The 27354-nt window shown below is 40.7% G+C and overlaps 4 protein-coding genes across 11 annotated transcripts; 3 read left to right on the top strand and 1 right to left on the bottom strand.

The window, feature by feature from the left end:
• The first annotated feature begins 258 nt into the window (after window positions 1–258).
• Window positions 259–4292, top strand: LOC124067222 (ADP-ribosylation factor-like protein 6). The gene is made up of 8 exons (XM_046404381.1): window positions 259–658; window positions 1009–1070; window positions 1200–1268; window positions 1346–1440; window positions 2093–2222; window positions 2881–2936; window positions 3510–3522; window positions 3902–4292. Exons 1-8 carry the CDS (start codon window positions 536–538, stop codon window positions 3933–3935), a joined length of 582 nt encoding a protein of 193 aa, XP_046260337.1. The 5' UTR covers window positions 259–535; the 3' UTR covers window positions 3936–4292.
• A 413-nt stretch (window positions 4293–4705) lies between these two features.
• LOC124067221 (F-box only protein 47-like) lies at window positions 4706–10273 on the bottom strand. The gene is made up of 10 exons (XM_046404380.1): window positions 9653–10273; window positions 8988–9149; window positions 8671–8747; window positions 8194–8268; window positions 7910–8018; window positions 7372–7545; window positions 7084–7233; window positions 6776–6918; window positions 5992–6151; window positions 4706–4915 (listed from the first exon to the last, which is right to left on the bottom strand). The coding sequence occupies exons 1-10, from the start codon at window positions 9840–9842 to the stop codon at window positions 4821–4823; spliced, it is 1335 nt and encodes a 444-aa protein (XP_046260336.1). The 5' UTR covers window positions 9843–10273; the 3' UTR covers window positions 4706–4820.
• Window positions 10274–10329: 56 nt separating this feature from the next.
• Window positions 10330–14959, top strand: LOC124067224 (claudin-14-like). 6 transcript variants are annotated; one of them, XM_046404390.1, is made up of 6 exons: window positions 10330–10542; window positions 11126–11427; window positions 11662–12050; window positions 12860–12940; window positions 13372–13633; window positions 13968–14959. In XM_046404390.1, the coding sequence occupies exons 5-6, from the start codon at window positions 13400–13402 to the stop codon at window positions 14472–14474; spliced, it is 741 nt and encodes a 246-aa protein (XP_046260346.1). In that variant the 5' UTR covers window positions 10330–10542; window positions 11126–11427; window positions 11662–12050; window positions 12860–12940; window positions 13372–13399; the 3' UTR covers window positions 14475–14959. The 6 variants fall into 6 exon arrangements, with proteins under 6 accessions (XP_046260346.1, XP_046260345.1, XP_046260344.1 ...); XM_046404389.1 differs by having other exon boundaries at window positions 11662–12940; XM_046404388.1 differs by having other exon boundaries at window positions 10332–10542; window positions 11662–13075.
• A 120-nt stretch (window positions 14960–15079) lies between these two features.
• LOC124067223 (high-affinity choline transporter 1-like) lies at window positions 15080–27057 on the top strand. 3 transcript variants are annotated; one of them, XM_046404383.1, is made up of 7 exons: window positions 15080–17288; window positions 18754–20442; window positions 20554–20702; window positions 21531–21674; window positions 21892–22045; window positions 24121–24338; window positions 25161–27057. In XM_046404383.1, the coding sequence occupies exons 2-7, from the start codon at window positions 20196–20198 to the stop codon at window positions 25812–25814; spliced, it is 1566 nt and encodes a 521-aa protein (XP_046260339.1). In that variant the 5' UTR covers window positions 15080–17288; window positions 18754–20195; the 3' UTR covers window positions 25815–27057. The 3 variants fall into 3 exon arrangements, with proteins under 3 accessions (XP_046260339.1, XP_046260340.1, XP_046260338.1); XM_046404384.1 differs by lacking the exon at window positions 15080–17288 and having other exon boundaries at window positions 18138–19617; window positions 20287–20442; XM_046404382.1 differs by lacking the exon at window positions 15080–17288 and having other exon boundaries at window positions 18138–20442.
• Window positions 27058–27354: the final 297 nt, after the last annotated feature.

A 27354-nucleotide genomic window follows, 5' to 3' on the forward strand; every position in this document is an offset into this window, starting at 1 on the left:
CCTGCAGAGGTTATGAAAACCTAACTTTGAGAGGGAATATTTTAAATAGTTTTTTTCTGCTGAATTTGCCACATCCCTCTTTAAAAACATTGCTTACCATTACAGTTACATTTCCAGAATTTAATCTTTGTACATGTTTGAGTTCATATTGACCAAGTCCAGGCAACATTTATGTGGTCATGTAACATTTATGACCTCCTTGTCCTATTTTACTGTGACATGTAGATATATAACAACACCGACACAGGTAAGGTAAGGTGGGGGTTTGGAAAGCTTCATACTCCACGATCAGGTCACCAGGTGGTTCACTGAGCTTAATTCTCCCTAATAGGATTACTTGTCACAAGCTGGGATGCCCAGGCGGCATGTCAGCTGGTGACACCACCCACAGCAAGTACAAGGAACACACTACCCACAGCTATGTTTATCACTGTTGTTTGAGAATTTGCAGATTTAGTGTGTTTTATTTCCACTAGTCACACCATCCATGGGGTAATGTATTAACTTTTTAATGGTGTAGCATCAGTCAGGTCTAATGGGGCTTCTGGATAAACTGACGGGCTGGCTCGGCCTCAGGAAGAAGGAGGTCAACGTTTTGTGTTTGGGACTGGACAACAGCGGCAAAACTACCATCATAAACCAACTCAAACCTCCTAATGTAAGTACATGAAGCTGGGCATTTTGATGCTTTGTTATAAACATTATTGAGACATTTAAACGCTTTCAGGTACTGTGAGTAGTCCTGCCAAGCTTGTTATATACATATTTGATAAATATTGCGAGAAGGCCTGTCAGAATCTCCTTCATTTCACTGCAATCATTCACTGATTGCTTGTTTTCAGCATTCGAATCATTTAGGCCCATTTTCAGAAGAGTGGAAACATGTTAGTCAGGTAAAGCCCATATCATACTTTCCTTATACTATCTCCTTGTTGACATACTTTTGCCATTACTTGTCTGTTTTTGTGTGTTTGTGTTTTGAATGTCTGTGTTTGTGGGTGCGTGCAGACGCAGGCACAAGAAATAGTCCCAACAATTGGCTTCAACATTGAAAAGTTCAAGAGCTCAAGGTAGAATTCTATAGGCATTTATGAAGTGTATTTCTTTCTTTAGGACTAGTTTACAGGCATGAAATTAAAATGGCTAATGCACCAGAAAAAAAGTACTCTAAGCTGTTCTTTCTCTCTCTCTGCATGCAGCCTGTCTTTCACAGTCTTTGATATGTCCGGGCAGAACAGATACAGAAACCTGTGGGAGCATTACTACAAGTATGGAAGACATCACTCTACATCACTTTACAGAAACGCAAGTGTGTGTCGATTATAACTTCTCGTGTCCTCCTCAGAGAGAGCCACGCCATCATATTTGTCATCGACAGCGGTGACAAGCTGAGGATGGTTGTCGCCAAAGAGGAACTAGATACTGTTCTCAGTCACGAAGGTACAAAAGACACACTATGGAAACTGTTTTTAGTCTTTCTATTCAAAAGCATGATTGTGGCCTTTGTATATAAATTACCAGACATGGCTCAGGGTTTATACTGGGAAATCTGTTAAAATAATCAAAATTGTGCAGTTTAAACAAACATTTAGTAGAAGTAGAAGTATTTATTGTCACTATACAAGTACAGTAAGATGTCGTTCAGAGCAGGCCAACAGATGCACAGAGTAAGAAGCAGTAGATAAGAGCAGTTAAATTTGCATTTTTGCTGGCATCAGTATTAGCAGTGTTCTAAGTTTCAGTTGTGAGTGTCCCATTGACTACATCCAACATGGTAACCATGTGGCATTAATGGTTAAAGGTTTGTTTCTTTTCAAGTCCAGTGAATGTCAACATTAAGTTTATTTCAGTTGCCATTAGCTTCCTTTTAACAACAACAACATTGAAGTCACAGGGTGTCAGATTTGGCTGAATAAAATCCTGCTTGTTTTTCTCCTCCATGATGGCACATGGTCTAATCTGGTACAACTTTCAATATCTGATGTACTATTTTAAGACAACTTTCAACTTTTTCAACTTTCTGCTGATATTTCTTAAGTCCCTAAGAAACACTTTTTGATCTTTTTATCTTCACGTCTGTTTTGTCATTCAGATATCCGCTGCAAAAAGATACCAATATTGTTCTTTGCTAACAAGATGGATCTGCAGGACGCCATGTCTTCTGCCAAGGTCTCACAGATGTTGTGCTTGGAGACCATCAAAGACAAACCCTGGCACATCTGGTAAAATATTTTGCCAAACGGGCTTCACACTATTGGTCCAAACTGAGATTTACAGTTGCTCATTATTTTTTCTCACACGTCACCCTGATGAAGCTTCTAAGCAAAGGCGGAAAAACTTTACCGCCTCCAGAGACGCGGCTGAGTAGCTTGCAACAGGACTCATGTCACTGTTAGATAGTACTGAAAGAAGCACTCTTGGATTAAACTGGCTGAACCGAACTGAGCTCTGCCACATCCCCTTCTGCAACATTTTGTGCTTTCAGGAGCTTAAAGACTTAAACAGAGGCAATAAGCAGAGACTGACCACACTTGTTTACTCACTGGTTACTTCCTGAGTCTGTTTACAATCTCTGTTCATCTGACCTTTTTTGTGGCTGAGGTTAAACATTATCGAGAGGCACAGCAGCAGGCAATTATTCTAAATCCATGGCTAGTTTTTTTTTTTTCTTTGTTTCTTGTTTTTTGTTTTGAACATGTACTTGTTTTCCACTCTGTTTACTCATTAGACAGATGGGAGGCAGGTGGATTAAGAGCTAGACAGCTTAAAACATACAGGATCTGAGAAAAGTCACGATAAAGTGAATGTGTGCCATGAGGAGATTAAGTCCTCCACGTCTCCTTGATTTTTTTGTTTGTTGGTTTGTTTGTTTTTTTTCAGTGCCAGCAATGCTATCAAAGGAGAAGGCCTCCAGGAAGGACTGGACTGGCTGCAAGGTAATGTGTTTGTTCAGTAAGTCTAATACAACTCGGTCAAAAAGAAAGGCCAGGTACAACTGTGCTCCAAGTTTCAGTGTCAGTTGTCAATGCTGTGTTGATGTCTAGCGCCTGTAAGTTATTCTAGTTACCAGCAACTAAAACTAAACAAAGACCTAGGTGTGGGAAAAAAAACTGTTTAGAGCTAACTCAAATGAAAAATAGATTTCAGGGTGGGGGGCGGGGGGCATCTGAGATGGATGAAAGTTAACAAAAAATATATCTACAGCTAATGTGTTGTCAGTGTAAGTTTGTCAAATTTGTGGACACAAAAAGCATGAGGACTTATTGGTGCATAATGAGATTGTGAGGTTTGCACAACTGAGTCAGCTGCCTTCACGTTGTGTTTGTATTTTAATAACCGTTCTGAATGTCTTAAATCTTGCCGCTGACAAATACTTCCCTTATTATGATAAAAAACTAAAACTCATGCTAAAACTATATATATATACTAATAAAATGAGCAAAGCCACCTTGAAAACAAATTGAAACTAATATCTCTGTTAAGACATGTCTTTTGTCTTGTGCCCACAGAACAATTTGGACAGTAAGTATCATCATGCTGTAATAAGTCGACATGTAAAGTGATTGTGGTGGTAGGTTGTAGCTCAGTGTCTCTCGGGATGGGATTTAAACCATGGGAGGTTGAACGAGCACTGCCAGAAACATGTATGACTGCAATTAACACTGCAGAGAAAAACCATGTCATCTTAAAAATCACTCAGCTTCCCCTGAAGAAATAAATCCCATCCAAATTAAGCTTTTGTGTGGTTTACACTGTAAATCTTTCAATATCTTTTTTTTGTTCTTTTTGTCCAACTTATATATAAAACTTGTGTGTTGTGTTGCCTAATTTTACTACCTAAGATACAAGATCTTAAGACTACCAGATTTGCGTCTTTTTTGTTTTTTTTTCCCCCTGCCAGATCATATCAAAACAATGAACACGTGAATGACTGAAATGTCTGGACAGAACTGGACAGGCCAGTGGATCTCATTCACCGGTTGGAGAGTATTCATCACACTTGGTGTCGTAGGCCTTAAAACTTCCCGTGCTGTTTGACACCATGTTTCTTTGAAAAAAAAGATGAAAAATCCTGCTAATAAAAAAGCAGCCACCAGTAGCTAATAACCTGTCTGAAAGTCTGAAAAACATACCATAAACTGAAAATATCCATATTTTTTCTGTAACATTTTTTTTTATTATTATTATTTGAGGCTGCTTCTTTTTTATTTCATGACACATGCTTTGATTTATATCAACAACTGAACTTTTTGGTTTTTTTTTCCAAAAATGCTGTCACTGCTGGATATTGTACTGCCTGGAGGAAAATAAAAGGTTGTTACTTGCAGAGTGCGCATTCTGTTTCTGTTTCTGCACGGGGGCGGCCACATAATGCCACTAAAAAGTTAAAATATGTAAATGAAGCCAAAATACAACTGAAAATATAAATTTAATAAATCATAAAAAAGCACAAAGTATCACAACTCTAGTTACACAGTGCTTAAATGTGAATAAATAGTGTCAATAAATACTGCCACAGTTAATGAATAAATATGTAAGATGTTGAAGAATAACAAGATTTTAAAACTTTAAGATAAATATATATTTTGCATAAATAACTATGCTATTTGGCAAAAATAAACAGCCAACAAATGCAGTGTTGTTCATAGCATGTAGTGAACTGTCAACCAAATTCTTCCTCAGACAAAAAAACCTCAAGTTCACTTCCTGTTTCATCTTAGCACTGATGCAAAGATCCATCGTATCTTTAGTTACTCTCCTTCATTATTGCTGTTTGTTTCTCCCCAGCACCTCCTCCTCTCCTCCACATCCTGTCATTCCTATTTGAGGAACATGTGGAGGAACTTAGCATGGAAGCGGGCGCTGGAGGACAGGAGGACACACAGGGTCTGGAAAGTCTCTTCAAGATGGTTTCCTGGGAAACGGATGATGGAGTAAATGACTTTTTATACGAATTTCAGTTTGACTCTTGAGGCATGTGAAGTCAATGGTTCCCAACTTGGTGTTACAAAATCATTCTGGGGCTTAGCAATATGATTAATAAGATACAGAAACAAAGACTTTACTGTTTTTTCTCAAACATACCTGTTTAAAGGCTAATAAAAATGAAAATCTGAGAAGGGAATATCAGTTTTTAGTTGAACTGCTAGTCGACTCATGCAGCCTGTGATGATGGAGTGGTGTCAAGTGGGAACTGCTTTAAAGGGTCACAAGCCTGAAATGTTGACAACCAACTAGGAAATACAAATACACAGAATATACAGCATATATGTATATATATAAAGTGAGCTGAGCGGCAGGATTTTCTGTCTCCACTAATGCAGTCTAAAATCATTCCACTTGCTTTGTTTTTTAAATAGCATTTCACTCTTATTTGCCACTCAAGCTGAGATAAAAACCTGCTCAGTCTGTTCCTTGTATTCACATTAGCAGAGATTATAACAATGCATGAGTCCAGCACTCCAGGTGCATTGTTGGCCATTAGCACTGGGTGCAGATGAAATGGGTTCAGAAATTGAAGCGTGGAAACAATCGGAGACAAACAAATCAGGGTTTGTTCTATGTGAAGAAAACACATCTGCACAAGCTGAAAATAATTCAATAAATAAACTCTATTTATTAGCAGTTATCAAATAACTATAGTGAACTGTTGTATTTAATCTTATCCACCTTGCTCAGAAACTTACAGCAAACTGTACAAAGCATAGCTGGAGTTTCGGCTACGCCCTCTAACACCACCTAATTAACCTCTTGTTTCCAAAATAAATTAAATCTTCATTTTCACTTCACCTTCAGCCCTTTCATTACCGCACCCATGCAGCTCAGAGGTGAGAAAAAAGCGAGATGGCTCACTCCTTTGCTCACACATTATCAGCTCCAGAAAATGGTAAATATTAAAAACATGTTTAAAAAGTGTTAAATTCTCAATAATCACTTCGCTTGATCAGGTAAATGAGTTGCTAGATTTATTAGCTTTAGGTGGTGTGTTACCTGCAACAGAAAACTCAAAAATCTCCCTGATGACCTCGGAGAACATGTTCTCCAGTTGCTGAACGAAGCGGAACTTTTCAGGAGCCGTGCTGAACGACTTGCAGATCTGCTGCACCAACTTCACCGCCCAGGTCATGTGATAACCATCCTTCTCACACACCTGAGGATGAATCCATACTAAATATAAAGCATTGCACAAACACTGTTATTTACCAAAAAAGCTTTAACACTTTAAATGTGCTGTGTCAAGTTTCAAGGTCCCATTATCGTGACGGCCTTTACTGCCAAGTCAAAATGAAAAAGAGATTTTCACTAAGTGTCAAGGAAATCAAGTTAAGTATATAATAAAGTCTGTTCAGGAGAAATAATTGTACATATTATTACCTAAGAAATACTTTTTCCACGATGATCAACCAGCTTACGTTCGGGTGCCCCTACGGGTGGGTAACACCAATTCGAACTAATCGAAATCAGCACAAGTGGTGCTTAAAGCCCACAGATGACAGTTTACTACCTTTGCAAGCTTGTGAAATTAGCAGGCACGTTCAGACTCAAGTAAATTGAGACTGTTGTACTAGAGAAGAGAAAAGTTCAACCTATATTCTTGCCCTCTACCTAGTGCATGCTGAGTCAGACTCCAGCACCCTGACCCTGAGCAAGAATGAGCAAAATGAGTCACAATCAATAGGAGGTCATTTTAAGATGACTCGTTCTACATCAACTGTACAACGACCATGTAGTCGGTGAGCATGCAGCTGATGATACAAATAAGGGGTATTCTCACCAGTATGATGTACACAATGAGCCTGGAGATCTCGTTAAGCCGCCCGTTGACTGCCTTGCTGGCTAGAAAGGTGTAACAGAGACTGCTGCCACACAGCACCAAAAGACGAGCCACATTCTCCACATGCCATGGCTGGGGAATGACTGGAGGTGATGAGGAAGAGGACAACCAAGTCCACAATCACTAAAATGTGCCTTCATCTACATCTTAGTCTTCATTTCTTATTAAGTGTGGATCCGTAACCTCAACATGTGTCTATCTGTGGGAGTGTGACATGAAAACATTTCAGAACCACTGAAGTATGATACCAATGAGCTCCTCCAAGATTGTCAGCATTGAATGGCTGGCCCGGTCTTTGACTTCTAGTTTGCTGAAAAGCATAAGGATGGCCCTTGCCAGGTCCCACAGCGTGCTGTGAGGCAGCTCCCTCTCCACCAGATCCTGCCAACCGAGGGTGCCTGCATGGAGAAGAGTATCCCACTGACTATGTTTGTCATACTAAGTAAAAAAAAATTCAAAACAAACTGAATAGGAGTCAAGTTTTCCGATACCAGTGTAAGCTACCCATTAACTGTAAGTGTAAGAGCCTATCTTACCCCCAGGAAGCAGAGGTCCGTAGAGGATGAACATTAAGTGTGCCTGGCTGACCATGGGCCAAGGCTTCAGGAGTAGTGTTAGCCAGAACTGGCATTCTGGCTGGTTTAGCCACGGGTCCAACAGAACCTTACGGCAGAACAGGCGGACCTGCAGCTCCTGGTACCACCTTACCCCTGAGGACAGACCAACAAGTAGAGAAACATCCTTTTTGCATCATGCCTCACAAGACTTTCACAAGGATCAGCAGCAAAAGGCCCAAAGTGAGCAAGAGGCTGTAAAGTCAGTCACTCCCTCTTTAACCCTTCTGCAATGCTAAGGACTCACTCTCCTGTCAGTTCTGTTTTTTTAACAGCTTAAATACAATGCAGAAGGATGCTTCACCAATTCTCACCAGGATTGTTTCATTTTGTAATAATTACATAAAAATTCCACATACTAATTTTAATAGAGCGACCTCTCTGAGGAACTGTTCTCCATTTTACGCTGTCCTGTTCTATATTCAGCAATGTTTTCTTTTGCAGATATTAAAACACAAACCTGGTTTTCCGGTGATGACTGCCTCGACTTTCTGAGGCAGATTTGTGATGTCACACAGGAAGCTGAACACTCTTTGGCACTCCAGCTCATCCCACCCTGCGATCAGTGTCTGTAAAGTATTCAACAAAACATATTTTAACACTTTCGCTAACAGAAAATTTCTGTGCTAAAACGTTTGAAACGTGATTCTTAGTAAGACTTCTAAACAGCTGTATATAAATTCAAAGGTATCCTGAGGAGTGGTCTTTATATTTTTATCTTCCGTCTTTATATGAGGCCCTCACCTTGAGGAAGACTCCATAGCTGGAGAAAGCAATACAGTCTGGTAATAAACATTGCTCTAACATGAAGCAGGGAATCTGAAACACATCAGTGGGACAGTTTTATTTATTCATAAACTCAAAATGAAGAAATGCTGCTGTCTGTTATCTAGGGATATGTTAGTTTCATATAAGGCAAACCAGGTGCTCTTTAAGTTAAAATCTGCAAATATGGAAATCAGGTGAAACAAATATAAGGAAAAACTCACAAAGAGTGACATATTGTTTCCCTGTATTACTCAACCCTACTGCATATCAATAATTAACTTGATTACTAAATGTGCATGTTTATAATTGTATTTATTCTTTCATCCTATCTCATATATTTTATAAGTTGTATTCCAAGAGAAAATATGGTGTGCATTGTTAACTTGATTAGCATTAATGCACCACAATATCCTGTTCTTGCTTGTCTTGACTCCTCGCCTCTCCCTTTCTTACCTCTGAAAACTTGCTAAAGATAAACTTTAACCTGTCCTTTGTTGGTAGCAACAGGGTGCATCTCTTGAACAACAGACCTGAGACATTGAACACAACAGCAAGTTAAAAAAATGACAGATTCTTTCCTGCTCTTTCACTTCACAGGGCAGCTAAACCCGAGTATCCTGAGGTGATCATTTAAGTGTTAAAGGCTGGAAGAGGTTATCAGTAATATGCCTATCACAGATCAACAGGCCGCTGGTTATAAATTTATCATATGCAGTCCAAAGAAGAAGACAAAATGAATTATTCGGGGAAAAATTCAAGTTGTCCCTTACCCAGATCTCTGTAGCGTCCAATAGTGGATCTCTGTTCAAGGCAGGTGCAGCAGTGAAAGCTATCAGCGATCATTTTATTCTTCCAGACCAGCGTGGAGATGTAGTTCACAACGTGTCTAGTGAAGTCCTTGGAGACCATGCTGAGCACACTGATCTCCAGCACTGACAAACACACACATTTTCATTCACTATATGCAGTATGTACACAGCATGTGCTGACAAATACTACACAGAGCACCGCACAAACAGAAAAAATAAAAATCTGGACTTAAATCCAGCCAAAGCAATACTGTGAAATTCCTTGATGTTTATTACCACTATGCTAAGCTACAGTTTTGTTGATTCAGCACTCCGTGAAATGACAAAAAACTAAGAAATAAATCTAATACAAAGAGAACAAAATAGATGAAAGAAAGAAAACACTAAATACAGAATACTAAATTAAGAACACTTACGAAATATAATAAAATAAAGCTTCTTTGAGCAATTTACCATTCATACTGTACGCTTACCAGTTGACTCTGAACTATTCAAATAAACCGGCTTTTTTTTTTTACACAGCTACTGTAGTATGGGTATATACACATGTTCTGCTTCAGTAACACTCTGAAGGCCATGTAATTATTACGTTATGTCGTGTTACAAAGCTTGCCAGTTACACCTACCAGTCATCTTATCCAGGATCATGTCGAACACCTCCGACGGGAGCCTGTAGAAGAAGCTGCCGCTGATGTGACGCTGATTGCGGGTCACGATGGTTCTGGCCGCAAGGGGCCGACCGGGAGTCCTTTTGTACTGCTTGGACTTGCGTGTCATTGTGTACTTCCCAACATTTCTGGAGTTTTTCCTCACCATTACCGCTACCTTTGAACTGACTTATATTCAAAGAGATGGGGCAAATTTGACACTGCTGTCACTACTCTGAGACTGCTTCACTCCGCCGTTATGTTGACAGAAACGATATGCTAAATCGCAACTAAGCTAGCCTAGCTGGCTAAAGTGAACCCCTGACCAACAAGCTCGATTAGTCGTAACTTAGCATTCAAATTTAACATTTTAATTTAGTGCCTTTAGACTGAGAAATGGAAGTCGTAGGTATACAAGATAACCTTAAAGCAGTACACCATCTTACCATTACTATTTACTTGTGCTAATGTCAATCGGCCGCAGCAGAAATGTCAGCTAGCTTTAAGTCAGAAAATTTAGCTGCTGACTTTGCTGTCTTTTCAGGTCACAGTCGACGACGGCGCGAAGTAAACAGCAACTGTGACAGGACTGGCAGTAAACCAAGGAAAATCAATGAACAGACAGTTGTGCAAATAAGGTAAAAGTATTCAAAGTGTCACTAAAGTTAATAGTAAGAGCAAAGAAGTAAGAGCAATGGAACTAGAAATAAAAATAAACAACATTTCCGGTTTAATTATGAACAACATTCAGTGTGTTCAAGTTTCTAATGAGTACTACTACTGCAGTAGTAGTAGTAGTACTGCAGTAGGGCTGTGGTAGGTGGTCCAACTCAGCCTCACTGACTGGAAGAAAACGGTTAAATGAATAAGTAAGTAAATAAATTAATTAAATTAAGCATTAAATTTGCCAAGTAAAGTGTTACTTAAGCTGTCATGTAAATCTAGCAGACTGAAAGGTGTTGACGCTGCAATTTAATTGTCTCCCATAACACACTGTATTACGTTTTAATACATGTACAGACATCTTTTTCATAGTTCCTTTTTTCTCATTAACGTATGATTATTTTGTGTAGGTCACATGGTTGATTTATTGCTTGTCCAGTTACCTTAAGGTGACCTTAGGCCCACGCTGCCTGCTGATCAGTGATGAGTCTCGCTCATCTGTTAGTTTTGCTGCACCTGTTAAGAGTTGGACAGCTCTCAAGTTTGTCCTTCGTGTTGGTTTCTGAAGTCATTTCACCCAACCTGAACCCAACCAGAGATGTAATCAGATAAAATGACTAAAAACATCAGTGTGTGGGTGTGCAGGGTCTTTAAGACATGCTAGTCTGTACTATATCTTGACAATGTTGTGTATATCTGCATATATACTGTTATAAAGGTATGTGTAGTGCATGAAGAAGAGCAGCTTTTCAGACATCTGAAGACTTTTTATTTGTATTACCCTTCCAGCACTGTGCACAACGAGCCAGCGATGCTCAGCTCCTAATCAGAGGATTATTCTGCTTAACTAAGACTATTAAGTGTTCCACATTCAAATGGCGTCTCCCACAGGCAGACCTTGGAGAGGATCATCCTTTCACTTAACAGCAGAGCTCTTACAGAGAACTGAACACATAAGGGAGCCGGGGGAAGGACTGGGAAAAACCTTTTGTATACCAACAAGATGCCACGGGAGGTTACACTGGGTACACAGAGGGATGGAGAAAGAAGAACTGCAAAGACAGTTGATGGACCTCAGACCTTGCAGAACTGTATGTACCACACATATAGTCTCATGCAGTACTGCGTTACTAAAATACACAGTTTTGCCATCAGCCTGAGAGTGTTGATTGAGTTTAGTAGTGCTTTTACTGTGCCTGCTGATTTAACCTTAACTGTATTTGATAAATATTGATGTTCTTTACAAGTTGCTTACAAGCTGATATGCTGACTAATAAATTTCCATTCATTCATTTCATTTTATTGTTCATTATTCATTTCCGCAGAAGTGGACTTGCAGAGAGCTTAATTATTGAGACAAAAACAGCACATCCAGTGAGGACAATATCTCTTCTGTCTGCCTTTGCCTGACAACACTGTTCTTACCTCCGGGTCCACAGCCTTGTTTATCTATCTGGAGCAACCAGCACCAGCACTGGGACTACTGTCTTGCGTGTTATCTCTGACATGATGCTCCTGACGGATAAAGTTGCCGCAGCTGATGATGATGATACCTACCACTGGCCAATCTCACATCTGACAATCCGACAGCACAGACGCGTATTTGTTGTCTGTTAAGGCAGCAGCAGAGAGCGAGAATGGCCCTGTTTATTTGGAAGTGTGCCGTCTGGACACCTGTGACCGCTGGCGCTGTAATCCTTGTGTAACTTTGTTGGTAAGTGTTCAAATGTAGGGTATACTAGAAGAAGAAGAAGAAGAGAAGCAGCATCACATGTACAGTATTTCATAGTGTTGACATACTGGTGAGTGACAAAACATTGTGAGTATTACACTGGTTTTGCTGTTGGATGATTTGTGAGCAAGCCAATGTGAAATCAGTCACTCGTCCAAGCCTTGCCTTGCTTCCTGTTGCTTATTTGTTATGCCTTCAGTGCAGTCAGTGATTAAGTAAACAACAAAGAAGCTTGTATCTCTGATATTTTGAGAGGTCCCCGACAGTGCCAGGTCGACCAATAATCAGCCCCTTGTTTTCTGAGGAAGTCAAAACAATGGGTTTGTTTGAGCACAGTTTGGTTTCTTCGCTGTCAAATTTAAACTCTGCTCATTATTCAGGATGTTTTTCACTCGGAGAACATTTTGTTCCAGAGAGTGAGCAGGAACAAAAGTAAATGCTTAACCACCCGTAGGCCTCACATGCTCTTGCTGTGAGGGTTAGCGGTTTTTATTTGTTTCCCAGAGCTTTGAAAACAGTTGTAAATGTAGCTCTGCGCGCCAGGTGATCTCAGGTCAGAGATTAAATTGGGCATAATATAATCTGGCCAATTACTACAACATGAGTCACTGCTATCCCCTCTGTCACAGTTTGGGGTCTGTCAGGTTCAAGTTCACTGTCATCGAGTGATTCGGTCCCTCTCTCTCAGCAGAGGTGTGAAAAATGTCGGAAGTTAGTGGTTTATAACAGAGCGCTCAGGTCGGGTGGTTTCTGTAAATGTTTAATTTCCTCTCGCTCTCTTTCTCTCTCAGTCTGTTCCCTTCCTGCAGGGTGGTGGGGAGCTTAACAAATAGACTGCTGTGGTTCGCCCTCCTGAGGAGAGCGTTAAACAGGTGAAGCCGAACACTGCTCTCATTAGTTACAGATGCAGTCACCTGCCACTCACCAGAGACTGATGCCAGAACGTTTCCAGAGCTTTTTTTCTCCACGGACACACTTGAGGAATGGCTCAGACTCTGTGACTGCATGTAAGCTCAGTGGAATTTACTGTACTGCTGGAGAGCATGCAAATAAGAGCAGGACTTCAGACTCATCTTGAGCCTCTGGGACTGCAGTTTTGTTCTTAAAGTTTTTGTTGTCTTTTTTTTTTATGTGAGCATATGCTGTTTCTGCGTGTTGATTTTTCTTTTTTTTCTCTATGGATCCAGTGTATATCTATATGCCTGCTTAGCAACATGTGAGACATGTAAATGCTGGTAATTGTCTCCTGTTGCATACCTGTTCATCTACGGTGATTTCAAACGGTAAACTTTGTGCTTTGTAGTTTCAGCATCTGTCCAAGTCAGTAGACCATGACCAGCATGGCGGTTCAACTCCTTGGCTTCTTTTTGGGGCTGTTGGGGTTTGCAGGGACTGTAGTTGCAACTCTGCTCCCCCACTGGCGCAGCACAGCCTACGTGGGCTCCAACATCATCACAGCCACTGCTTACATGAAAGGTCTGTGGATGGAGTGTGTGTGGCACAGCACTGGCATTTACCAGTGTGAGCTGTACAGATCTCTGCTGGCCCTGCCACGCGACCTGCAGGTACTTCACGATCAGCTTTCAACTTTTTACCCAGAGCACTTTATGTTGTCATGAGAAGAGCAGAAACGACAAAATAATGCCAAGTAAACGGCATGTATTTTGATAATCTGTTAGTCATTTCAATAATATTTCAAGCTAAAATGCCAGACATCGTCTTGTTTCAGCTCCTCAAATGTGTGGATTTGCTGCTTTTCTCTGTTAGTAAACTAAATATCTTTGAGATTGGAACTGTTTGGTCAGAGTGAATAATGAATTCGAGTTTAGAATATCCTTAAAACTAACTTCTGAGAGATTATTAATCACATTATTCCTCGTCTATTCTCCTCCACATTAGGCTGCCCGGGCGCTCATGGTGCTTTCCTGTATCACCTCAATCCTGGCTTCTATTGTATCAGTGCTCGGGATGAAGTGTACCCGCTTTGCCCGTGGCTCACTGATCAAATCACCACTGGCGCTAAGTGGGGCAATTTGTTTTCTCTGTGCTGGCCTTCTCTGCCTGATCACCGTGTCCTGGACCACCAACGATGTCGTCATGGATTTCTACGACCCCTTCCTCCCCAGTGGGCTGAAGTATGAGATCGGCCTGGCCGTGTACCTCGGTTATGCCTCGGCCTGCCTCAGCCTGACCGGAGGTCTGGTGCTGTGCTGGAGCAGCAGTGGTGACAGGTCACGGAGCCCCCTCCATATGCAGAGGAATCAACCATCATCGCCTCCTCCTGCCTTCAACCACATATATCCTCCTGCTCCACTCTACAAGCCCCCCGAGGCCCTGAAGGACAATCACGCTCCATCACTTTGCTCCCTTTCCAGCAGTGGTTACAGGCTCAATAACTACGTCTAAAACCGGCGGCGGTACCACGACCATAACTACAGCCCTGCAGGGCAGACAACTGAACATTTCTCCAACTTATTTTTAATATCTTAACAGGACTTTTTGCCTTCATCATACACACATAACGCAAAAAATGGAAAAGACTAATATGTGGACAAAAGTGTCCAACAAACAGATGTCACATCTGACAAACTGCTCAGGCTTCTTTCTAACTTTGACATGACCACATCTGAGAGGCTAACAAAACTCTCATTCAAAATGTGTGTGGGCGCGTCAACTGAGGACCACTATGCCTCTGTGAGACCAGAAGGTGGCAGTGTTTTACAGCAAATAGTTTTAAGAGAGACGACAAAAATCAGATTCCACATGCTGTGTTTTAACACTTCGGTTAATGGATAAGCAATTGTTCTGTCATTTCCTGGTTGTAACCAACTTTCTGGTCGGGATAAACATTTTTTGGGAGCCAGTTCAATTATAATGGTTTTATTTTAAGGGAACAGGATAGCACTGTCTCAGTATTTTCATGCCAAAGGAAATTAAAAGAAAAAAACAATTAATGTCACTTTCTAATAATTAAAACATAGAGACATACTTTATAGCTGCCTTTTTATTGTTTTCATAAGAAGACTGTAGATATGATTAATCATATTAATTGCTGGCTGCATTTCATACTCAATCACTCTCCAGGCTTATTAAAATACCTAAATGTAGCTGAGCTATCATTAACAGAATTAGTTCCAGCTGTGTTTTTTTCTGCTGTAGCAGAAGTCAAAATGACTGCTGTGACAAAGACAAAGGCGGTAGGTTACATAGCTTGCCTTAACGTTCACTGATCATTTACAGTTTAACCCTACAGCCCTGCTGCAGGATGAGTGGAGCTCGGATCCACTTTAATCTTTCACGTACAGAAACATTCAGAATATGTTTTCTTCCTGGTTCCTTCACTGAAACCACCTTATGGAGAGTTGAGTAAATCTTGAAAAGGCCACCTGATGGCGGCAGAGGTCTTTTGAGAAGGTAGCTTAAAACCTTCAGGTAGAACTTTGTTTAATTCCTTTAGACTGCATCCTTTGGTCAATGTGGTGTAGGCAACTAGTTGATTCTTATGAAAAGCACCAACAGGGTTTGAGTCATTAGTCATATGTATGAAATGAAGGACTCTTGGCATTCACATATGCTGAAAAAGAAGTTGTCTGTTTTTGTGAGGCAGCCTCCTAAAACTATCTGTAACACTAGATGTGTTTCTGAGGCTCATTTGTTAGAAAACCTTCCAATTAGAGCTGCCTTCTGTCTGGCAGCCTGTCAGCTACACGGGCGCTAAATTAAGAAGACGTGTCACAGTTCAGGTAAGTCACTTATCTTATCTCCAGCAGTCGCACCAGTCAACATCTTTGTTTACGTCAAGCAGCTAATTTTGATTGCAGTTAAAGTCTGAACAATGAATTCTAACTCCATGAAGATGCTTGTTGTATGACTGCTAATGGAAATTAACAATATAAAACTGTGATTAAATTGTATGAAATACTGTATATTTTGTAAAACGGAACAGAAATATTGCATCACAGTGATTAGTGAAGTTAAAGGTATAATGAGAAAGAGACGGCTTTCAACCCAAAGTAAATAACAAATTCTAAATAATAAGAACTAAATGTAAAATGTTCGTGTTGTTGGCACTGTCACGTTTCAGTACCATGGACAGCAGTCTGAATACCCTCAGAAAGCTTCCTCTGTAAAACATCCAGTACTGTTTCCATTTGAAGGCAGGCTTTACGGGGTGATGTCCTCAACAATGTATGTAATGTATATAATGTGATTAATTTGAATCATCTTTAATTAAAATGCGTTGTAGTGTTTTAAACCCGATTTGTACCTACTGCATTTAAAACTGGATTGGGTTACTGTGGACTATAGGTCACCAAAATAACTGGGGGGGGGGGTAGGATTGGTTGCAGCAAAGGTGCCCACTTGAATGCCCCACCACGAGATACCAACATGATAAAGTGACCTCTTGGATGCTCTTCCTGTGAAGAAAAAGCATTGAAGTTTAGGAAAAGATTTTAGAAGTATTTCACCATAAATGTATAGCATATTTCTGCATGCTTGTACCCTTTCTGAGCCCCTCGGATGGCCTGAGTCCGCCACTGCTCCTTCCTCATGACTCTGTTTGAAAGTTTTAAATGTAAAAACTTAAGATCGGAGTCATGTTCCTTCATGCGTGATTTGGATCGCAGAATGAGACAGTAATCCTGTATGCGAAGTAGACTCCCTCAGTATTACCACCATATACGGCCAGCGTTTGCAGATTAAACGCGATGCTTTAATCGCGGAGCAAGCGGGGACCTGCGCAAGATCATAAATCAGGCCTGAAATGTAACCTGGCAAAGTAAAGGTTCCATCCAGTGCCAATAAGATATTATGATATTGGAAAGCTTTCCCGGAGAGGCTGTGCGTCATGCCACTCTCTATTAGGTGCTATTTTCGTCCTGCCCTGGAAGACATTCATCCACCATCTACCCACCCTGACAGCACCCAATAAACCCACCACTCCCATTCATCTCCACCACTCCACCCACCTCCACCCTCTCTCCCCGTCCCTCGCTCTTTCCCTCTCCCTCCCTCTCCCTCTCTCTCTCTCTCTCCCTCTGTCTCTCCCTCTTTCCGGCGAACATTGGTTATTTAAAAAAAACAACATAGGAGAATTGTTTGTTCATCCAAGAGGATTAGTTTGTGGTACCTGAACCCAACAAAACCGCTTTTCACACTTTCTTAAATTATTTTTGTTGGAGGCCCCGCTCTGTTTAGACCTGTTTCTTCAAAGGAAAGGTAAGATAATGTCCTTTTCTAACACTTACTTCTTTTGCTAATATACGTTGACTGACTCTAACTGCATTTGACTGTAGTGACAGATGCTGATTTAAAGATAGATCAATAATGCAATACCGGCCTCCTGGAACCGTGATGTCAGCGCAACAGAGAGCTGAAACCCACAGGTTTAGTGATGCAGCACATCGGGCACAAAACCCCAACGCATCTGTTTTAGGTCTCTTTTGATTAATGGTGTTATTGTTGAAGGTGCGTCGCGCTTTGGAACCATTAAGAGATTTTTACGCACGATAGCGCTACAGAAAACAAAACCTTGTCGGTTCAGATTGTTTAATAATCATACCAGGCTACAGAGCAACTTCAACACCCTTTTTTTACATTTAAAAAAGCAGGGAAAACTGACAGGCATCGTGTGAGAAAGCTGGCGCAATAATTGGATAAAGCGATGTCTGTAATTAAAGTGAGGCAACAGGGCGCGTAAAACATCTTCAACAAGCGCAGCACTAATGCTTTGCGAACTCATCAGACCTGTGCCATCTCTTCTGGCTTTGGATGGTTCTGATTGACATCTTTAGATTTGATGTCACATGAAGAAGTGCCAGTTGTTCCTCTTCCTTTTGCTAATGTGGGACGCGGGAAGGTATGGCCACCCTTCATAGGTTTCACTGCATGAGTTCAAGCACCATCTTTTATGGTATGGTAGTACGGGGCAAAAAAATCAAAGGGGAAAAGACACGGAAGTATCCTGACGCTTTAAAGTCAACGAGGCTTTCCAATTTTCCAATGCTCGTTTGTCCAATAATATTCTTGGTTGTATTCAATAATATTCTTGGTTGCATGTATTTGACACAGGAACTTTATCACACCGAAGTAATTTGGCATCACTGAGTGAAGGCTTTTAGGTTTTCTTTAACTATAATTTGCAGGGAATTTTGTAATCGATTTTCTCTCTTGTAAAGATTGCATATTTGAGGCTGGAATTGGAAAATCACTTCCTTGACTTCGGCAAAAACTTGGATTTATGCATGTTTTTATTACTTTGGGGAACAGAGGATTTAACGGCTGTCACAGCTGGACTTTCGCATTAAGAGTGATAATCGGTGCACAGAAAATATGAAATTTCAATGGGTTTCTCTACTGGAAGCTGTCAGTTTATAATGTGTATGTTGTGGTCATTCAAAATCCTAAGCACGGTACAAATTGAATCTTGCAGCTTTTAGGAATTTGGCAGCCTCAAATACAATTTTAGGATAGATGGATGGATGTTTTAAAGTTCCTTATGGGTTATGTCATGTTCCACGCAATGCGCACTGAAGCGCTGTATGTCTGTCCTAGTAGTGTCCAATTTAATTGTTATGTGATAAAATAATGTGTGTGGAAAGATGAGGTTTCTCTGAAATGTTTGTTCCAGATAAAAGTCAAACATAGCCCACAGGAAAGTGTTTCTACCTCTTTTTCTTCAAAGTTTTCTCCATGAAATTCCAGTCCTCCGCGCGCAATAGCCCTTGATCTCGGCGGGAGGAAGCGGACCAAAGGAAGATGACCATCCACGCCGAGGGTCTCGTGGCTATCGTTATCTTCTACGTCCTGATTTTATTTGTGGGGATCTGGGCCGCGTGGAAGAACAAGAACTCCGGTGTTGGCGATGGCACAGACCGGAGCGAAAGCATCATGGTCGGTGGAAGGGACATCGGGCTGTTCGTAGGCGGTTTCACCATGACCGGTGAGTTGGTTAACTACATGACGTGTTTGAATTCTTGTTTGTTGCTAAGTGTTCAACACGGCTCACATATGGGTATAATATGTCAGCGGAATACAAAAAATTTCACCCACCATGTCTTTTACGCACGGACAGCACTACGGTCACTGGTAAAACTCACTGGTATCAACATGCCATTCATTGCGTTTCTGAGCACTTAAAGATGCAATAACTGATAGTTAGTCTGAAATACGTGCTGCTGGTTCAGTCCGTCAGAAGAAGTCCGATGACTATTAAACACAGTTAGTTTTCCCAGCAACAAACGGATTCTGTTTGATCTTTGCTGAATTATGATCAAAACTGCAAACTAATTTCTTTCCATCCCCAACGGACAAACATTACCTGTAGGATTCTTGTTATTAGAATAAAAGTGTGCAACATTTTAGATGCCAATGTGGCTTTTCATATATTATTTGGGTTTTTTTTAAACAAAATTAACATTTTTCTTGTTTTCAGCTACTTGGGTGGGTGGGGGCTACATCAACGGGACAGCAGAGTATGTCTACCTGCCGGACTACGGCTTGGCTTGGGCGCAGGCTCCCTTTGGTTACGCACTCAGCCTGGTAGTGGGTAAGAACCAGTACCTCTGCAGTCCCGAATCATCCTGTAAAAAGTGTGCGTGAAGTGTGAGTGAGTTAGTGCAAACTAACAGTGGTGATGTACTTCTAAAAGAACCATACAATTTAGCATATTTTCGACCATTTTCTGCAAATCTCTTGAATGTGTTTTACCTCAAGGCAGCCGTTAATTTCTGATCATTGAACAGCACTATGACAGTAACGTCAGTCATCTATATCATCATGTTTGCTCATATTATTTGGCGTTCTACATCGTTGTTGTGTGGTGATGATGCAGGAGAGACTTTTCAACTCAGTCTGCATGTAACCATAACTTTGACAATAAACTGACACTTTTTGCATCGCATTTATCAGCTGAAACCAAAGTCAAGTGTCTGCAGTTTTGAATATTACAGTAAAATAACTACTGTACTGCCCTATGGTGATTCGGCACTTAGTAGTCTTGCAAAAAAAACATGCAAAACCACTCCTATGGCTCTCTAATACAGTATATTACACATCTAAAGTGCTTCACCCAGAGATAAAGAAGAAGTACTACCAGGTCACTATGTACGACATTCATATGCTCCAATGTACAATTTCATTGATTCAGGGATTGTAAATTTTTTCATACAGTGGCCCCCTGTCTGTCTGCCTTCCATTAATGTCTCATTTCATTCAGGTGGCCTTTTCTTTGCCAAGCCCATGCGTTCTCGCGGATACGTCACCATGCTGGATCCCTTCCAGCAGCTGTATGGAGAAAGGATGGGCGGTCTGCTCTTCATCCCCGCACTCATGGGGGAAATCTTCTGGTCTGCAGCCATTTTGTCTGCACTGGGTAGGTGATTGTTGGACAGGTATCACTTGTTGGAAATGAAACTGTTACACCCAGATTTCTTTTCGTCTTCACTCTGATTGTATCTGATCAATCGAATGTGTTGTCCTGTAGGTGCCACTCTGAGTGTGATCGTGGACATAAACATCAGTATGTCGGTGGTGATCTCAGCCCTGATCGCCATCTTCTACACACTTGTTGGAGGACTCTACTCTGTGGCATACACAGATGTGGTCCAGCTCTTCTGTATCTTTTTGGGCTTGGTGAGTTTCACTGTCAACATGTTCTGTATGATTAGATAGGATTTTACCAGCCTGAAAGCCAAACTCACCTCAACACGTGATGCTATCATTAGTCATGATTTTCTGCTAATCTTTGAGGTGTCAAAAACGTTACCAGACATCAATACATACAGGAGGAGTCTGATCAAAACACTAGCTAAAGTGTATTAATAATGCAAAATCACACATGTATGATATCACATTATATTATTATGGTAATATTATACTATTATATTATGATATATTAAATCCCATATATAGTCTTCAAAGCAGTCACAGCAGGAACATGGACTACATTCACATTTATACGTGAAAAAAAACAATCAATAATTTTGTGTCTCTTTATCAAATGTTAGCATGCTAACATACTAAACTAAAATGTGAGCATGATAGATATGATACCTGCAGTACTGTCACAGTGTACAGTGTCAGAGGGCTGCTGCCATGGCAGTAGGCTTCTGTTGAATATTACTTTTATAATTCGCAAATTTGCTTGTATTCAGTGGCCCCCTGAAAATAAGGCAACACATGTCAAATGGTAACATCAATCTAAAGCAAACAGCATCAAGCAATTCACTCCTCCACTTCACTGAGGACATCAGTGTTGGTGACCCTCACTCTCCACTATCAGTAGCTGAAGTGCAAAGACTGAGCTCCTGTAGGAGATAAAACAAGATAAAGTGGCCCAGTAGGATTTGGGACTATATATCTAAAGTTGTTTAAAGTTGATTCTCCACTGTCAAGACTAAATCACCAGGTATTTAGATAACAATGATAATATTTTCGTTCTGATCCCCTCCTCTCCATCAGTGGATCAGCGTGCCTTTCGCCCTGTCCAATCCTGCTGTGTCGGACATCATTGTTTCAGCCAAGGAAGCAATCTACCAGTCACCCTGGCTGGGGAAGATTGAGCCTGAAGACAAATGGCTCTGGGCGGACAACTTCTGTTTGCTGGTAGGCCACATTTTCAGAAGATTCATCAAGAGACAGTTTATCACTCTAAAGTAAATTGCATGCACATTTTGATTAGGTGAAGAATTTTATTGAGGAGTAACTGGAAGCACAGCTGCAGAACAGATTTGTCATATTTATTGTATTAAGAGTAAGTTTTGGTGCTGTCTGTCATGCATTGGTTTGGTGTCTGTATTTACTATGGTGTTTCTGTTTCTAGATGTTGGGGGGTATTCCCTGGCAGGTCTATTTTCAACGGGTTCTTTCTGCCTCTTCAGCTACCTATGCCCAGGTCCTTTCCTTCCTCGCCGCCTTCGGCTGCCTGGTCATGGCCGTCCCCTCTGTCCTCATAGGAGCTATAGGGGCCTCCACTGGTAAATACACACACACACACACACACACACACACACACACACACACACACACACGACCTTTGCAAGACCTCTGACCCCAACTCTCAATTCACATCAGTCACTTGGATGTTGACACTTTCAAGAGATGCACTCTATTTAATCCTGTCGTTTCAGAGCAGGGAAGTTGACAGTTTGGTTTTGAAATGAGAAAGCAGAGCTCATTCTACATTACTCTAAAAGCTAACAGCCCCTAAAACAGCAATAAATAGTATCTGTGTCCTGATCCTGATGAATAGTATCTAACATGCAACTTATATTTATTTGTTAGGTTGTAAAATAAGTTTTGATTCAGTGTTAATCAAATAACCCTATGAACCCTATGAATAACTGTTTAATTATATGCCTGCAAATGAGACAAAATGACAAAATTGCAGAGTCACAGAGTATTTTTTATTCTGCACACTCAGTCAAGCTCTGTGTTGCAGCTGTTAAATCACAGACAGATGCAAACATATCAGACACTGATCCATGAATGATGTGCACACACACACACACATTGATTAAGCAGTTAATGAAACATCACAGGACAATCGAAACATCCAGGATTCTGATCTTTTAGTCAAACAGGAAAGTGCGATCAAAGGGGAACACAATGCATTCCTGGGTTGTTTATAGCCCAGCAGCCGTTTTTTTTCCAGATGTGTAAATGCAGATGCATAGAGTATCTGGGGGGTAAACAACATCAGACGGATGCTGTCACGACTGGCAAAGGGGAGAGCCATCAGACCATGCCGATTTAGTGAATATTACATCTGAAGAGGCGCTAATTAATCTCCTCCGTCTGAAGTTGTTTCATGTATAACAGGCACTAATCAAGTACTGCTTGTGAATATCCAGGGAAGGGAGAATATGTGCACCCCTGGAGGATAAAGAGAAGGATGAAAAAAGTGGCAGAAAGATGGAAGAATGTCAGAGGATTGAGAAATGCAAGAACAAATGTCCCAGTGAATGGGAGGATGAGACAACAGTGTGGAGTGGAGAATGGGTGAAGTTTGATGAATATGAAGGGCAGTAGAATAGCTTCACTATGGAGTTAGACCTGCTACCTTCAGTTCAGTATAAGATATTCATGATTCCCAGTTGGTGAATCCTACTGACTTTGATGGTTTTTATAACCATCATTAGGTGCTGATTTATAATTTTCACTTAAATATTTTATCAACTATTGGTGAAATTTGGTACACAAATTGATATTTCCCTCAGGATGGTCACACAGCACCATCATCAGGTAAGCATTTCAATTTGTCCAGTACAGGTTTATAAACATATACTTTCAAATCAGCTTCAGCTGTACTTTGTGTCTCATCACAGTTAGCATGTTGGCTGGTCCTGACATTTTACCTCAAAGCAGTGCTGTGTACAGCCCCAGAGAGCTGCTACCATGGCTGTAGGCTTTATAATCCCCAAATTTGCACATATTCAGCGGTTCGCCATGAAAAATAACACGCCAAAATCCATTCAAACTTCTGTATTTAATCAGTGCAAAATGTCTCATTAGAACCAATGACTTCACACACATGCATTAATCATTGTTAATGAAGTGATTATTAATCAAATTTACAATTAAAATGCAATTAAATAACATAATGCATTCTTCAATATTAGCTCATATTTCATATTTGGACCAATGGTCCAATAGGCAGAAACCAGTGTATTAAGCATAGTTAATATTGCATGGATCTCATATGTTCAATCAGCAACCATTATTCAAGGAATCAACAGTAAGGCACTATATATTTCAGTAAGCAGACATGTGAAGCCCTTTTTGTTTCACAGCAACTAAAACAGATGAATCAACAAGGAGCAAAATTAAGCCCTTTGTCTGGAAAGCTAAGGGATCATGTAAAGCCTGTGTCTAGTTATGTTGCGGTTCAGCCTCACACAAGTCGCTGTGTCAGACGGGGGATGTTCTGTCCAATAATTGAGGAAAATACTGGCACTTACACCATTCCTGTACTCAAATGCAGAGGATATTACTGATCAGTTCATAACAAGTCCAAAAATATTTTGTCTATTGTTCCAATTTATTCTTCTAGACTGGAACCAGACTACTTATGGGTCCCTCCCTCCGAAGGATAAGGATCAGTCAGATATGATCCTTCCCATTGTGCTCCAGCACCTTTGCCCACCCTACATTTCCTTCTTTGGTCTGGGGGCGGTGTCGGCTGCGGTCATGTCTTCAGCAGACTCTTCCATTCTCTCAGCCAGCTCCATGTTTGCCAGGAATATCTATCAGCTCGCCTTTCGGCAATCGGTAAGTATGCCCAAAATAAAACTAGCAACCATCTGCATAGTTTGAGCCATTGATTGCAAGCATCAGTCAAATAAGTAATTAGTCAGTTCTGGTTCCAACTCAGCGATTGACAAATGTGTCACATTATTACTTTATTGTTACTTAAAAATCCAGACCCCAAACCAGACAACAGTCAAATTTAAGAGCTCAGACTCAAACCTTCCTTCAAAATTAAAGCCAATTATGTATTCATCCTATCCTCATATGAAACATGCTTGATGTTACGGCGGAAATTCCCAGGGCACATTCATGACACATCACAAGCAGGGTGGAGCAGGGTTTTTAGCTCCTCCACAGACTCCATCACTGTAGCATGTGGTTGTGTGCAGCCATGTCTGAGGAGATTCAGTCAGCTTCACTGTGTGCTTACTGAGCTAACCCAAGTGATAATGCAGTTGCAGGGTTTGTAAGCATAGGCTATATTGCTGAATTAATTAACTAGATTGTATTTACTACAGGATGATTTATTACCAGTAAGTCAGTAAAAACACCCACATGGTTGCTATGCTGCGTGGCATTGTTTCTGGTATAATAAGGTATTTATCATGAAATTTAAGACAAGACAAGACAACTTTATTTGTGTAGCCCATTTTTACAAGCAGTTTGTCTCAAAGGGCTTAAATTTAATTAGCGAATGTTAGCATGCTAAGCTAAGATGATGACAGTGGTGAACATTACGTCCTTTATTTGATCCGTCTTGTTCTACCTCCCCATTCTCCACCTTGTCTTTTTCACAGTTTATATTTGCTACTTCAATCTTATTTTCTTTCCTGTCTTCTCCAGGCCTCAGATACTGAGATTGTTTGGGTGATGCGCATCACCATCTTTGTATTTGGAGCTCTTGCCACTGCTATGGCCTTGTTAACAGGATCAGTGTATGGCCTATGGTACCTGAGCTCTGACTTGGTCTACGTCATCATCTTTCCCCAGCTTCTTAGCGTGTTATTCGTCAAGGGCACCAATACTTACGGGTCTGTGGCTGCATATATAGTTGGTCTTCTGCTGCGCATTGGTGGAGGGGAGCCCTACCTCAAACTTCCTCCCTTCATCTACTACCCCGGTTGGGTCGTCCAGGAGAAAATCCACCACCTCACAGGGGAAGTGGAGCACTTTGTCCAGCAGAGGTTTCCGTTCAAGTCCATGTCCATGGTGGCATCCTTCTTGGCTAATGTGGTCTTTTCATACCTGACAAAGTACCTATTCGAAAGTGGTATGTTGTCACACAAATACGACTTCATGGATGCCGTGGTGTCCAAGCATAGCAAGGAGATCATGGATAAAGCCACGCTGGTGAGCAACCATGATAGTATCATTCTTTCAGAGATGGCGCCCGTCAACCAGAGCCTGGGGGCATCTCTCGCTGGGACATTCACCAACACTGAGGTCCTGAGTGATGATGGGTCATCTAGTCCAGAAGCTTTTCACAATGAAAAATAGGCAACAAAGGCACAAAGAAAAGTAATACCAAGGAATTTGAAGAAGAAGGAATTATCAAAGAGGCATCGACATTCTTCAGGGAACTTGCTACTGCCACACTGGAGGCCAAATCAACAGAAATTTGCTGTGAATTTGCTTCCAAGTGACTCCACAAGTTTGTTTTATGCTGATGACGTGGTGCCTCCTTCTTTCTTAAGATCCCTTGCATAGAACTGTTGACTATCAATCCGCTGTATCAAGCATACCATACTCATTCTTGTGTCTTTTTTTATCATGACTCTGTAAATCTACAACCACTACTACCAGTTTAATTTATGTGCTGCTACAGTAATCAGAGGGACTCCAGTGGATATACAGTATGTGACAACATCAACAAGGGTTTGCTATGGGTAATGAGAATAGTGCAATATCTAACCAAGGCACTGTGTCCACATCTACATAGCAGTGTGTGTGTGTGTGTGTGTGTGTGTGTGTGTTGATGTACATGCACATGTGTACATCTGACAACAAAGCAGCATCAAGTGAATGCCGCAGAAACTTTTCAGACTTTAAGTTTTACATTTGCGTAGAATAAATTTATTAATAGAGCAATAACATTTTTAGGATCTTTGTTGTGTAGCAAGATACACTGTACTGAAATCATTGTTTTTAACATGTGCATCGATTGATGAAATTGATAATTGTTTTTTTAATTTTATTTATTGAGCTTATTTTGTGTTTTCTGTTAGCCTTGCTACCTTGCTCTTAATCCTCCTGTCATACTTGCTAATTCACACATAAAGAGCCGCGTTAAGAACCACGTACCCCCATAATTTCACCAAACCGTTGACTCGCCAAACAGTAGGTCAATTTTGGATGATTCTGCAAGACCCCAGGTTACATTTTTTTAAGACTCACTGCCAATAATTAAATTCATTATTCCTACAATATCCCTGTGCTGGAATGGAATTACAATATGGCCAAGGTACAAACTGATAAATGTAAGACCCAACACTCACTCTCCTTTTAGCTCTGTTTTATTCTCCACCAACTCCTGAGGGAAATATCTGTCTCTTTAGCCCTTCATCACAATGGTATATAGTGATCAGAGCTTTTTTCTCTTAACAGAAGCTGGAGACATGGTTAATTAATGAGAGCAGTGAGGGAAAACAAAAGTTAAAAAGTTGTGGCTCAGAAAATCAAGACAACAAGCTGAAAGGCACTAAAACACTCCACAGAGCTGAGGTCATTAGACATTCAATCCAGCTGTTGAATGAAAAATTTTGATTAGACCAGCTTCAATGAAAGATAAGAGTTACAGTTGAACAGATAAAAGTCTGCATTAATTTGTCTCCACATTTTTGGCACTGAACACTTTTTGCAGTGGATGCAAACTATGACCATGAACAGTATGAATACACACCATGCAGATGTAGGCTGACGTTATCGCAATATCAGATTTTCATTTTGCGATTGTTATGTAGAAAAGAATTCACAGTATTATTGCAGCTATAGAAATTTTTTTTAAGCATACAAAAAGAACATTTTCACTTCATGAATA

This window comes from Scatophagus argus, chromosome 11, assembly GCF_020382885.2.
Source record: "Scatophagus argus isolate fScaArg1 chromosome 11, fScaArg1.pri, whole genome shotgun sequence".
NCBI classification, from domain to species: Eukaryota; Metazoa; Chordata; class Actinopteri; family Scatophagidae; genus Scatophagus; species Scatophagus argus.

Coding starts and splice junctions, on each gene's coding strand:
- LOC124067223 (XM_046404383.1), top strand. CDS start 20,196: ATGTACAATTTCATTGATTCAGGGATTGTAAATTTTTTCATACAGTGG. Junction 22,046..24,120: donor AGCTATAGGGGCCTCCACTG/GTAAATACACAC, acceptor TTATTCTTCTAG/ACTGGAACCAGACTACTTAT. Junction 24,339..25,160: donor AGCTCGCCTTTCGGCAATCG/GTAAGTATGCCC, acceptor TGTCTTCTCCAG/GCCTCAGATACTGAGATTGT.
- LOC124067224 (XM_046404389.1), top strand. CDS start 13,400: ATGACCAGCATGGCGGTTCAACTCCTTGGCTTCTTTTTGGGGCTGTTG. Junction 13,634..13,967: donor CCCTGCCACGCGACCTGCAG/GTACTTCACGAT, acceptor CCTCCACATTAG/GCTGCCCGGGCGCTCATGGT.
- LOC124067221 (XM_046404380.1), bottom strand. CDS start 9,842: ATGGTGAGGAAAAACTCCAGAAATGTTGGGAAGTACACAATGACACGC. Junction 9,150..9,652: donor GATCCTGGATAAGATGACTG/GTAGGTGTAACT, acceptor TGTGTTTGTCAG/TGCTGGAGATCAGTGTGCTC. Junction 8,019..8,193: donor GCTATGGAGTCTTCCTCAAG/GTGAGGGCCTCA, acceptor AATACTTTACAG/ACACTGATCGCAGGGTGGGA.
- LOC124067222 (XM_046404381.1), top strand. CDS start 536: ATGGGGCTTCTGGATAAACTGACGGGCTGGCTCGGCCTCAGGAAGAAG. Junction 1,269..1,345: donor CTGTGGGAGCATTACTACAA/GTATGGAAGACA, acceptor TGTCCTCCTCAG/AGAGAGCCACGCCATCATAT. Junction 1,441..2,092: donor TACTGTTCTCAGTCACGAAG/GTACAAAAGACA, acceptor TTTGTCATTCAG/ATATCCGCTGCAAAAAGATA.